General features: G+C 37.7%; 1 protein-coding gene across 13 annotated transcripts in view; it reads right to left on the bottom strand.

Moving 5' to 3' along the window:
* Positions 1-9,662, bottom strand: part of IKZF2 (IKAROS family zinc finger 2) — a 159,725-nt gene extending 150,063 nt beyond the window's left edge. For 2 of the 13 annotated variants that reach the window (XM_021667007.2, XM_012446296.3), the window contains exons 1-4: positions 9,432-9,661; positions 8,156-8,259; positions 6,599-6,647; positions 5,723-5,827 (exon numbers count right to left, since the gene is read on the bottom strand). In XM_021667007.2, coding sequence (XP_021522682.1) covers positions 5,723-5,827; positions 6,599-6,632 — 139 coding nt within the window. In that variant the 5' untranslated portion in view covers positions 6,633-6,647; positions 8,156-8,259; positions 9,432-9,661. The other 11 variants (XM_064373033.1, XM_064373036.1, XM_012446293.3 and 8 more) reach the window with 9 other exon arrangements.
* Positions 9,663-13,129: the final 3,467 nt, after the last annotated feature.

Below are 13,129 nucleotides of genomic sequence, written 5' to 3'. Positions count from 1 at the left end.
ATTAAAGCAACAATTTTATCAGGAATCATCAAGTGAGAATTGATGGTACTACCAGAAACGTCAAATGAGGTTAAATTTTAGATGAGGATTCTGTAATAATTGATTCTCCACAGGAATAGGTTACTCTTTCGAGAGAATTTTTTCCTTTTATCATTTGTAATGACTGGTATATCTGGATCACCAATAATATGCAGTGATTTGCTTTACATATAATCAAAACCACAAAACTATACTCAGGAATGTAGAGCACGACCCTCCCCGAAATTCTTCAATTCTGACATATAGACAAACTCTACTTTCTTAACCAAAATCTTCATAGACGCTTTAAATAACGGAGGAGTCCTGCTTCAATTCTTACCCTAAACTGTCAGAAATCCCTATCTCTCTTCCCTGGACCTGTGTAATAAACAGGAAAGAACAAAAGACCCAGATTTCAAATAGATTTGGACTTGAAAACAAACTCTTTTTCTTATGAGTCATAGGTCCATGAAAAAGTAACTTGACTGCTCTGAGTAATAGCAGCAGTGATTATTTATTGTGTCTTAGCATGTGCCAGAAGTTGTGCTAAGCATTTTGCATATATTGCCTTATTGAAACCTCACAACAGCCCATTGAGGTAGGCATTGCTTATCCCCATCCTACAGATAAGGAAACTGGAGCTCAGAGATGTGAAGTGACATGCCCAAGGTCACAGAGCAAAGCAGGAATTTTAACCCAGGCCAGCATAATTGCAAAGCCCATATTTTTAACCACTCACAGTCTACTGCTTCTGAGCCTCAGTTTTAAGTGTTATAAAATGGAGTAATTACTTGCCTACCTCACAGAATTGATGTGGAGACAAAGTGAAATGATAAGAAAAGCATCTAGTATACTAAGTGCACTCAATAAAGAATGGGATGCCCCTCTACCTTCTCTCATTCCAGTGGTGATTATAACATTTATAATAAAGGAAACCGTTCCTAAATAATCCTTACCTATATCAAAGCAGAGATATACTGAGTCTCAATTAATTCACAAAAAGAAAATATTAACAGGTCAATGAATACATTTGACATAAACAGACATAAAGCAAAAAGTAAAGAAAAACAACATATTCTATCTCATTTTAGGACTGGAACCGTGCTATTGATATTTCCAGGTATGATAAAAATAGGTGAATATTCAAAATATATCAATATATCAAAAGTTAGGAGAGAAGAGCATGGAACCCAGAGATGAAAATTCACTACAGCTTACAGGAAGACTCCCAAAGAGAACATAATCAATGACGTTATATTTTTTTTTCAAAAAGGTACTTCCAACAGAAAAGACAGATTTTAAACAAAGATAGAGACAACAAGGATAATCTTTCCACTGTAAGTTGTTTTGTTTTTTGAAAACAGACTTTAATTCACATACAAAGCAGCCTAAAAAGACGGGGAGTTGGGAGTGGAATGAAGTGCAAAGAAAAAATTACAGCACTTTTGCTTTTATTTACCAACAAATATATACCTCCTTTACTTTCCTTTTCCCCCCCTTTTTTTTCTTTTTTGGTACATAGTTATAACACTTATCTCTGATTGCTGCAAACAAGTTAAATCAGAACTATTTCTACTTAATTCCCTAATAAATAAGAACTAAATGTAAAGTACATTGGGTATATACACAAACTTAAGTACCGTGACTTAAAACAGCAAGATTTTACATCAAGCCCATCTGGTGTTATATTAGGGTGTGTCTTACAGAAATCCAACCAAGGGTGACTGCCAAACTAAGCTACAGAAGACAACTCGGAAAGCTGGTGAGTCCCATAATATAGGCTCTATTTCAAAAAGTGCATTAGAACACTCTCTTGAAAAGATTATCTGATATCACTCCACCCTCATAATAACACTCTTCTGTTTCTGAAATATTGTTTTTGTCGCAAAAATATGGGCCAGCATTGGACACAGCAGACACCCTGAGAAGGTGACATTGTAGAGCTAGCGATTATCTAACTAACCTACAAGGTAATATCATAATTTTATGTCCCAATCCTGATAACTTCATCTTTCTGCTAAGTTCTCTAAGAGGCAAATTGATTTCAAGTCTCAATTTCCACATATGAAAAATAGAGATCATAATATACTTCTGCTTCACTAGATTCTAAAAATGGAAACTAGCTGAGAAAAAAGTTAATGTGAAGCACTCTGAAAAGAAAAAACTAGATTCCCTGACCTGATTATTGGTCAGAGCCTTGTAAAACTAGACTTACTACTTCTTCCGATTCCATACATGCCACCTGGCCATCAGACTGATAAATAGCATTGACTGTACAGTTGATCCACTTAAGAGCTTTAAAGTAATAGAAACAAATTTTGCATCATGATGTAACCATTTAAGTAACTACCTGCAAGGTAAACTTATACATAAACATAAAAAATAGATAAGAAAAATAAAATTAATTTTAAAATGTTGAACTTCAAGCAATTTTCAAAATAGCTGCCAGTATAGAACGGTCTGAAACCAATACTCAACAACTATACAAGAACTGAAAACGGGCTAACCAAGAAACAGAAGGAATCACAAAGTAAGTTTTTCATCTGATGGGCCGAAATACAATATGGATTATTTCTATATTGTTCTGAGATGTCTGTCTCAGATTCTTAACTCCCAGATTGTATTTTCAAAATCACTTTAACACTGTCTATTTCCAGTAGCCATCAAGGCATATACTGTCATCCCTGACACCAAAGATTGTCAGCAGACTCAATATGCACACTAATGATCTCAGACAACAATGCCCATCTTCTTATCAAAGAGATCCTATTTCAGAAGAAAAAGTTTAAAGTTCTCTAAGAAAATTCATTCAAAACCATAGGAAGTAGTCATTATAAAATGTTAGGATCACTAATACCTCTTACTTCTTCTTAAGTTTATCTTACATGCTAAATTAAAAAACCCCAAACTGTCAGGCATTATAATATAACATTTTTAGTTCTCTCCCAAGTCGCCAGTGCTCTTTTCTAGCACTGTCAAATAATGATAGCTGCTGTCATTATTTTTATACAATAGCTGGCAGCAAGTTGCACAGAAACCCTTCATCTTAGAATAGTCACCAAACAGCTTAAACAAATGCTGGGATCTTACAGTAGTACTGACTACCTTCCTAAAGCCAAAATAAGTGAGTTCTCATGCCTTATTGATAATTTTTCTGGCCAGAATGTTAGCTGTTTTATTAAAAAATATATATTTTACTTATTCTATTTTTTTAAACTGTTTAAAAATAACTTTTTTCTTCCTTACACATATACTCCCATCCTCTCCTTCCTGTTACTAGAAATTATCTTAAAGGTTTTCACATTTACTTTTAGCTTTAACACTTTCAATCAAAATTGCAGTTCTGTTTTTGGAAACAGCCACCCTCCAGGAAGTATATATGAAGATATTAAAAAATGCAGAAAATAAATAAGTTCTTTTCATTTAACAAAGTCAACAATGAATGTAAAGGGATTTAGGAAAACCAGTGATCTCAGACACAAGTGATCTGACAGGCCAGATGCACACAAAAATTATTCTAAGTCACGAAAAAACATCAGAGTGACCAATTCTAGGTCTCTTGTTCTACTTAATAGACAAGAGTCCCTCTCTATCACTATTTGCTTTGGCAATCTAAAATGCTGATATTCTCCTAGATCTAACAGAGAGGAAAAATGGGTATCTTCTCCATCTAACACCTAAGTGGGTAACCTAGATACTGTAAATAGAGGCTACATAAAGGATGCAAGAGACAGCTCTGAAGTGAGAGCCAAAATATTTAACCTGCAACTCTTTGGAAAAGAACCTGAAAACATGTGCAGCTTAGCCAAAAACTGTACTAACATGGAATTGCCACAGGCTAGTAAGTAAAAAAACTCTCTACCAAACATAAGTTTACTGTTGTTGGGTGAGAAAAGCTCAAATGTCAAAAGCACAGTTCTTATTTGTTCAAATTGCATGCCTACACTTTGCAATGTTTATTTAAAAAGATGAGTGAACTGCCTTTCTGAAGCAAAACCAGAATCAAATTCACAAATAAAGCAGCCAGTTAACCAATTGACAAGCATTTTCCTCTGATTGTGTCTAGGGGATGACAGTCAAGTTTCTGATTAACAGTTACTCCCTACCCTATACATGCAATGTTTCTAAAGCCAATAGCTATCTAACAGAAACTACATATTAATCTCTTTTTACTCTTTAGGAAATCATGTGAGTTATCTGAGAAATAAAAATATATTATACCAAAAAACTAGTATATTGAAATGTAAAAACTCTATTGCCTAAATTATAGTCATAGTTTAGTTTTTATCATATAAACTAGCAAAAAAAAAAAAGAATGCAAAAGATTCATTATGAGATTAGCATGATAATTTAGTATACATTCACTCATTAACTTTACTAACTTTTTCTTTCTAAACGATAAAGAAATTATAAGGACTGCTTCTTAAATCCTCCTCATTACTTAAAATAACTACAACTTTTAAATAAAGCAAACTCAAATAATTTAATCATAATTTCAAGTCAATAACTAAAATTACTTAAAGTTAATAAATTGCAAAATGTATTCAATAGTATTCTATATGAATCCTTATAATTCAGTAGTCTTTCCTAATTATTAAGCTTGTAGCTTTATAATAACTTAAAGTTTCAAGAGCTTTAGAGAGAACTAAAACGAAAAAGTTGCTCTCTCTGGATACTCAGAATGAGCTTACAAATATGCTCATAATTAAGTAGATGATTCACTTCTCTTAGTTATTAAATCTTCAGGGAGGAAAAAATGGAAAGAAAATGCCTTTCCTTCACATATTGCCAAGACAGAAAACTTGTAAATTTAATTATATTTACATATAAGTACAATGTTCTTTCTATAATATATAAGAATAAAATATAAATTGAAAGTGCGAAGAAAAAAATATTTCAAATTACTTTTGAGTAAGAGTAATAAAGCACTTGCACTTGATAACTAAACTGATAAAACATTGTAATTAAGAAAAAAATCATATTCTTAATAAAGTATTTTGTCTTCTGTCACTGACAGCATGTAAGTTGTTTTCTTATACATGAAAACAATGTATCAATACATTATCAATACAATGTATCAATAAACAACCCTTTATCAAAAATAGTCGCCAAAACTGTCTTTTCCTACAAGTTCAAAACACTTTTCCAAATTTTATCAGTTCTTCTCTGGACAAAATGCTTTCATCTTCGTTAGAGAAATGGATATAAATAAGTTCTATAAATTTTCAATTACGCTTCATTTCCAATGCTTTAGAGAAGAAACTTTCACATTTTTTTAAAGCAAGTAACACTGTAATACTACTACTGACGGTTAGCTTTCTACCAAGGCAATATAAAATTATTTTATTTTTTAACTGTGAAGAGTCCTTTGGAACTGATATTTCCACATTTTTTATCCAACAATAACAACAAAAAAATCCAGTCATAAACCTGGCAAGTCAAAACAATAACAAGCAAATTCTAACCTTTCTTACCTGATACAGGTAAGCACCAGCTCCCAAATGCCACCTTGGGATAGTTCAGACTAGTAAGCAGGCTCATGTTTTATAATACTAGAATGAACAGGAATAAATCTGTGTTGTTCTTTCTTTAGCAAAATCTATAACCGTAGCTATACCACAACGTGAGAGGACCCCACACACCTAACAAATTCAAGTCTGTTGCTGGAGAAATAGAAAAAAAAAATCATAAAATGAAGACTTACTGCTTGTCATGTGACTTGGTGAGGCATGCTGTCCATTGGGTGTGCTTGAGGTGAGGTCAATTGCCATAGTGGAGTGCTCCCTTTCGGGTGAAAGCTCATTGTCACCTGCTTTCACAAAATAAAATCTTTTGGTTTCTATTCAATGTCACACAAAATGTAATTACTAACTGCTTTATACACCCAATGGCATGCATGGCCTTCAAACTGTAAGGTAATACATTTTTCCCTTAAAAGAAACTATAAGGAAATATTATTTAGAAATACAGTTGAATGAAATGATGAAAGCCATAATCAACCCACAATAAAAAAATCAACAAAACTTTATCTCAATACTCTTATGAAGTTGCTGATTTCTAAAGTATCTTTCAGTTAAAAAAAATGACTTTTATTTTAAAATCTTATTTAATTATTAAGCACAGAGCATTTATAATGAGCATTTTCCAAAATGCTGGCTATCAGAGAGAAGGTGGAAAAGACAGGTAGCTATAGAAATGTCAAGTTAGGAAAGCTAATTCTCTTTCACATAATAAAAATTAGGTTACATTGTAGTAAATATTTAGTACACACCATATTAGTAGACGTACATGTAACCTGACCTATTCTAAACTTACAATAAAGTAAATTTTAAAAAGTAGGAAAGTGTTAATCTGCTAGCTACTATTAAGTATACTACTTAACTTAGTATATTTCTATATTTTCTTCTTATTTCACTTCTGTGCTGTTATTTTCTCAAACTCATTCAAAGGTAAAATAGTGAACAGATAGAAAAAAAGAATGCAGAATTCTTAATAAAGTTTTGTAATCCAGGAATTAAAACACAGGTAATACAAAGGTAACTTTATTACCAATAACAAATTAATGAAAACAAATACTTACACGTTATATAGCCATCAATAGCCTCTGTTTCCATAGTCAAAGTGCAATGCTGCAAAACAAAAGATTATATCCTTAATACAATGATTCCTTTCAGTATCTACCATTAAATTCTTTATTTATTTGATGCTTCAAGCAGTTAGTCCATGTTGCTGCTGCAACCTGTGCCCAGAAACATACTACAGTGTACTACTGTATGTGCTCATTTGCAAGTCACTGAACTCTTTCTGCAAATGATCTGATTCCTGCTGGAGATAGGATAGGAAAGATAAGTGTGCTGTGAGATGGGCTAGAGCAAAAAATAAATGACTCTCTTGATCAAAACTTACTGAGTTTAAAGAAAAAAATAGGAGGTACACCTCAAATGTGTCAGCTTTAACTGGGATTTAAGTATTTTATCATTCACTACTTCCCACAATCACACTGCAGTTTGAGGATTTCCCCAGTATACAGATAGCTCTATTCACAATTGTTGCAAGTTGGTTCATCATGTTCTAATAGGGAGGGGGAGGACAAACAAACATAAGAAAATAAAACAAAAAACTTAGTGCCCAACGGTGTCTTGAAGATTTCTACAGCAGTTGGCCAACTCCCTGACTTGTATTGACATTTTAGCCTACCCCAAGTTCTCTGTAAGCACCTGTTCAATGTAATCTTAATTTCCTGCCAGACCATGCTTGGATACAAATGCCAAGCCTACTTAATACATTCTGATTTTGAAAATTTCATAAACTTTGGTTGTGCTGGAGGGAATCATTAAAAAAAAAAAAAAAAACTTTGGGCAATTATTCTCATGCACAAATGACACAAAACAGAACTTAATTCTCAGAAACAAAAGTAAACTATATGAGATGACACCCCCTAGCTTTGATTCACATAATGAGAAGATCAATAATCTAACTGTATTCTGTGGGGGGAAAAAAGTTTAAGAATTGACAAGTCCTGAGAAGATTTTTACTTTCCCCGCCCCCCACCCCTTTGGCCTTGGTCCTTTTTGCCTTTAGTTTCAAAACTCTCACTGCACCAGCAGCTAAATTATTCACAATGAGCCATTTCTGTATTGATCGCCAAGTATATTTAGCCCTGGCTCCTGGAATTTCTCCATTACTTACTGGAAAACAGGCAGCTTCACTTCTTGTCTCCAAAACCACTTCCCTTCTCCCTCCCCTCCCCTTCTTCACCACCACCCTCCCTTTATCCCCCCCCAAAAAAACTTTTCTTTCTTTCTTTATGGAATAATCAGATCAAATTCCCAACTCACTCACTACATAGCACTTAAATTTCAACCTGCTGTACTGTTATCACATTCTTTTAAATTATGATTACATAAGGCTTTAAAGAAAGAGATCCGTAAACTTTAAAAGGGGAGCAGTTTCTTCGGATATTTTACAAATGAGCTTATCTCTTTAAAAATGTACACATTTAACACACACATATTAAAAAGAAAGAAACGTCAGGGAGAAGCGAAAGAAGGCTGCCCCATCAATGAAATGGTTATTAACCCTCAGAGAAGGAAAGAAAGAAAAAGAAAAAGGAGAAAGAGAAACGAAATGTACATACAAAAGAAATTGTCCTTTGATTAAAAAAGATTCATCACCATTTCCAGCTCTGTCGGGAGATCTCAGCTTCTTCTAACCCCTCAAAGAGGAGGTGACAATGTCGGGCTGAAGATAAACGGAGGGAGAAAGAAAGAAGTTTTTTGTGTTTCCCCCTTCTCTCTTTCCCTCCCTTGCCCCCTCCAAGCCAAGCCCCCTGCAGAGTTCAAGGGGAGGAGGAAGGAAAAGCACTTTACAGGTGGGTCATTCCAAGCCCAAATCCAGCAAACAGATCGGCTGATAAACAAAACCAAGAAATGAGAGAGAAGGAACACCCCCCTTCTCCTCCTCCTCCTCCTCGTCCTCCTCCTCCTCCTACTTCCACCCCTCCCCCTCGTCCCTTTGGGATGGTCTAGTAGGAAAAGTCACTCAGGAATGGCACCACGTACTTTCAGGAAAGAGGAAAAAAAAGAGAGAGAGAGAGAGAGGTCAGTCAGTGCTATAGCAATGCGATTAACAAGAGAAAAAACTTGATCCACCGGTTCCTTAAGAATCGACCAAAAGCTAAGACAAGAAAACTGAAAGAAAAGGGGGGGGGCGGGTAGAGGGGAGGGACAGTCAGGCAGAACCCAGCTAGGAACCTAGGCCAACTTCACAGGACTGGTTTTGGCCCTTGGCAAAAAAGAAAAAAAATTAAATCTTAATTCCATCTCTTTCGCCCATACTAGAACCTGTCAAAGTGATTTAACTGCTGCCTTTGTATATGTGTCATACCAGGTTTTTTTTTTTTTTTTTTTTTTTTTTTTTAATTCCAACAGGATCTGGATATTACCTTCTATCTGGACAGCTGCAATTTATTCCAGTTTACCCAATATTTGTTCTTGGAATTCAAGTTAAAACAAAGCAAAACAAGTCCAAATTCATGACAACTATAGAGATGAGAACTGATTAATCGATTAACATCCCAGAAACAGATTACAAGGAGGGGACGATAAATTAAGGCAGAGGACATCATTTTCAACCCGATTCCCTGAGCGTCCTTTACAAAAATCATTACCCTAATCAGAACCACAATCCATCCATCCCAGAGAAAAATACCTACATTATTATTATTACTGGTTAACAGCAACAAGTCATTTGATCACATCACAGTGCAAAACGAGATCCTATATAATTACACTTAACTTTGAAAACACTCCCCCCTTTGAAAATCATACACATATTTATATATAATCTATGAATCAGAAGACAAATAAAACAAGAGCTGTTCTTCACCACGCAAAAGCCAAGCGGAGATTTACCTCAGCAGTGCATGCAGTAAAATAATCCCATCACCCTTTTGTTTGTGTTTACTGTTAATGTGTCCTCTGTCTTTCTTTCTTTCCTGTGCCTAACGTGTGTTTGTGCACTGCAGTTGGTGGTGGAAACTAAGGCAGTGGATCTGTAGCTAAGGGTAATCCTGTTTTTACTTCCTCCATCTTCAGCGAGGAGCAGGGTTAGCCCGGGACAGCTGGTCAAACCCCGAGAAACCGATCCGGTGGAGCCCGAGCACATCTCCCCCGCCGGCCGGGCTCGCGCAGACGCCCGCGGGCGGAGGGCGGGCTGGCGGCGGCGGCGGCGGCGGCGGCTGGCGGGCGGCGGGCGGCGGGCGGCGGAGCCCCGGGCGCGGGCGGGCGGACGTGCGTGCGCGCGCGTGCGCGTGTGCAGGGCCGGAGCGCCTGTGCGTGTGTGTATGAGAGCGTTTGTGTGCGCGCGCGCGGGCTGGCGGGCGCGTGTGCGCGTGTCTGCGCGCTCAGCCGCTCGGCGCGCTCGGCAATCGATTACAGGACAAGTGCTGCCCCGGCTGCTTCGCGACGGGCGCAATCTCTCGCGCCCACCCGCGCGCCTGGCCGCGTCGCCCCCAGCCCGTAGGTCCGCGGACGGCGGACCCCGCCTCTGACGGGGGCCCAGGTAACCCGCTTCCCGAGTGTGCCACGACGACCCCCAGTCCCCCTTCCCGTGTCATAATAAATCTCACGTTTTCTGCTGGCTGGAAAGGAAGGCTTGGAACGGTGAGGGCACGTTCATTTCGGCCGCGTGAAGTTTTCTTTCAAACTGGGATTGGTGGGGAGGCCGGGAGAAGGGAGCGGGGCGGCGATTCTGGCGCCCTGCGCGGAGCCCGGGAACCGCGTCCCGGCCGGAGTCGGGGAGTGTGCGTGGAGCCCTCCCACCCACGGGGCTTCGCCGGTGACCCTGCGGCCCCATTTCGGAAAACGCATGGCATAGACCGGGACATGAAGTGGGATAAGAGGGGTCCTCGGTAATAGACTGAGAAAGACATTCACGTCTGAGGTGAAGCTCAACTATTACTGTTTTGAAAGTGCTTTAACAGAGCAATTTAAAATTAAAGTATTTACTTGCTTTTTCTTCCCCGGGGCCTGTGCCACGTCCCCCAAAATCAAAGGAACAGATGAGGGTCCAAAAAGTTGCTACCCTTGAAGTGTTGCCTATCACTATCAGTCACAGCTTCTTTATTTGGAAAGACCTTAGGTGAACCGTCAAGAGAAAAACAAATGCATATTCTTTCTACAAATAGTAGCATTTAGTATTTTTCTTGACCACATTTGCAAAAAAAAAAAAAAAAAAAAGGAATAGAGACTTCTATAATTAAAGGGAAAAGGAAAATGAAAGGAGCTGAAAATAGTGAACTGTGTAGTCTGGGTGGCTTAAGTTTGAAAACACATGAAATTATCAGGGCTGCCAAACGGCGTTTCTGAGAAACCATATCACAGATTGTGAAGAAAATCAATGCTGGAAGAGAAGGAATAGGCACCATTCTCCTCCTACTCCTTTGAAGAATCCCAGAAATAGTTGCTGAGGTTTTTTTCTGCTGAGAAAAAAACAATATATTGAAAAATCATCAAGAGTACCTTAAGCACCACTCTGTAGGTAATTTTGGATAGTGTCTTTTCTTTGCATGTTGACGTAGGGAAGGAATTTATTCACGTCGACACTAAATAATGGATACCATATAACTTGTGTGATACTGTAGCTTTTATAATGAATTACTTCTTAAAGCTTTTTTCCATGCATTGTGTTATTAAACAATTGTAACAATAGTCTCTTTTTGTTTAACTATAGAAAATGGTAGTTAGTGTGACACAGCAAACAAGATTAACAAATTTTCATTGAAGAGAAATTATTTGGGCTCAGGCTTACAATATCATTTGATGATTTTAAGAAAAACTGTAGTTCCTGTGAGTTATATGTTGGCAAAGCAGATTTTTAAACGGTTGCCAGTTATCTAACTAAAATTAGTTGGGTAAGTCTGAATAAAGAACCAGTATGTCATTCTAATCATCCCAAAAGACAGCAAATATTTTAGTCTTAAATTACCTCAGAAAATCTATATGTTGTTTATAATATGTAAATGCCCAATATATTAAGGATAACGTAACTTTTATAAATTGTAAAACTCAGCCTAAGTGTTTAGGAATCTGTAGAGTTATAGAGATCCTTGAAAATATGAAATAAAGATAATCGAAATTAAGATCAAATGCCTTTGATTGATTACACAATTTAATTATTTGGTAGAAGAGGATCCATTGTGAAATCTAAAAGATACATCTTCAAGTACCCCAAAGTTACCAAGTTGATGTAGTCCTTGCCCTTGGTTTATTAGCGCTTAATTTCGCTTCCTTGAAGCCTGTCCTTTTCAAGGGGTAACTTTCATTGGCTCCCTAGTCACCAGAGGCACACTTTCTCCCTCTAGTGGCTAAGCCTTCAGACACTTTACATTCTGTCACCCTGCCTCCCCATGAATGAATCCCAGATTTTGGAATAACAAAGATCTCATGAACACCTGGGAGAATTAGACCATCTTGGCAAATGGTTCCCTCTTTTTAACATCCCGCATTCCTTTCTTATTTGCAGATTATGGTGTATCTAACTCATCCAGAGAAATCAAGATTACATTTTCATACCAAGATTTGGGGGGTTTTATTTCATGTCTGTGGAGTCTGTAGTCCTAAGATTCACAGTGCAATCCACTCATGGGAAAGAACCCTTGTATAAACTGTAGTAATTCACTTTGTTCAGAATTTCTCTGGGTAGTTTTGTGGTTTTGTTGAGATGGAGTCTCACTCTGTCACCAGGCTGGAGTGTGGTGATGCAATCTCAGCACTGCAACCTCCGCCTCCCAGGGTGAAGGGATTTACCTGCCTCAGCTTCTTGAGTAGCTGGGACTATAGGCAGTTGCCATCATGCCTGGCTAGTTTTTGTACTTAAAAAAAAAAATAGAATCTCGCTCTATTGCCCAGGCTGGAGTGCAATGGTGCCATCTCGGTTCACTGCAACCTCCACTTCCAGGGTTCATGCGATTCTCCTGCCTCAGTCTCCTGGGTAGCTGGAATCACCGGCACCTGCCACCACACCCGGCCTACTTTTTGTATTTTTAGTAGAGTTGGGGTTTCACTGGCCAGGCTAGTCTCAAACTCCTAACCTCAGGTGATCTGCCTGCCTGGGCTTCCCAAATTGCTGGGATTACAGGCGTGAACCACCGAGCCTGGCCTATCTGGGTAGTATTTTGATAGTAGTTAGAGGGTGCATTTATTTCTGGTCTTTGCCAGAAGACATAGACTGTACACATTTTTTTAAGGTACGTATATAACTATACTGTGCTTTAAAATATACCACCAGGGAAGTGGAGTACCACGTTCTTTGGCCACTGTATCCAGTTGGAGAGTTAAGTTTTTACTTTAGGGAAGAGGTGACGGGGTGGGAAGGAAACACACCCTCAACCCTTGCCATTTTTCATATAGCTGGTTCTTTCTGATTGTCCCATCCTACCCAAACTGCTCCTCCTACACCAACTCCTATCGTAGCACCTTGAATATTTCCTTCATAACATACTTTGTAAATATTTTATTAATGTGTTGAGTTTTAAAATAAAATCTGTCTTTCCCACTAGGATATGATCTTTTGAAGGGCAGTCATTATGTCCTGTTAATCATTATTTTCT

Source organism: Aotus nancymaae, unplaced genomic scaffold (assembly GCF_030222135.1).
Source record: "Aotus nancymaae isolate 86718 unplaced genomic scaffold, 86718_ANA_hifiasm-v0.15.2.pri h1tg000008l, whole genome shotgun sequence".
Taxonomy (NCBI): domain Eukaryota; kingdom Metazoa; phylum Chordata; class Mammalia; order Primates; family Aotidae; genus Aotus; species Aotus nancymaae.
The sequence above is the reverse complement of the archived record's forward strand: the minus strand, read 5'-3'. Positions and strand labels throughout refer to the sequence as shown.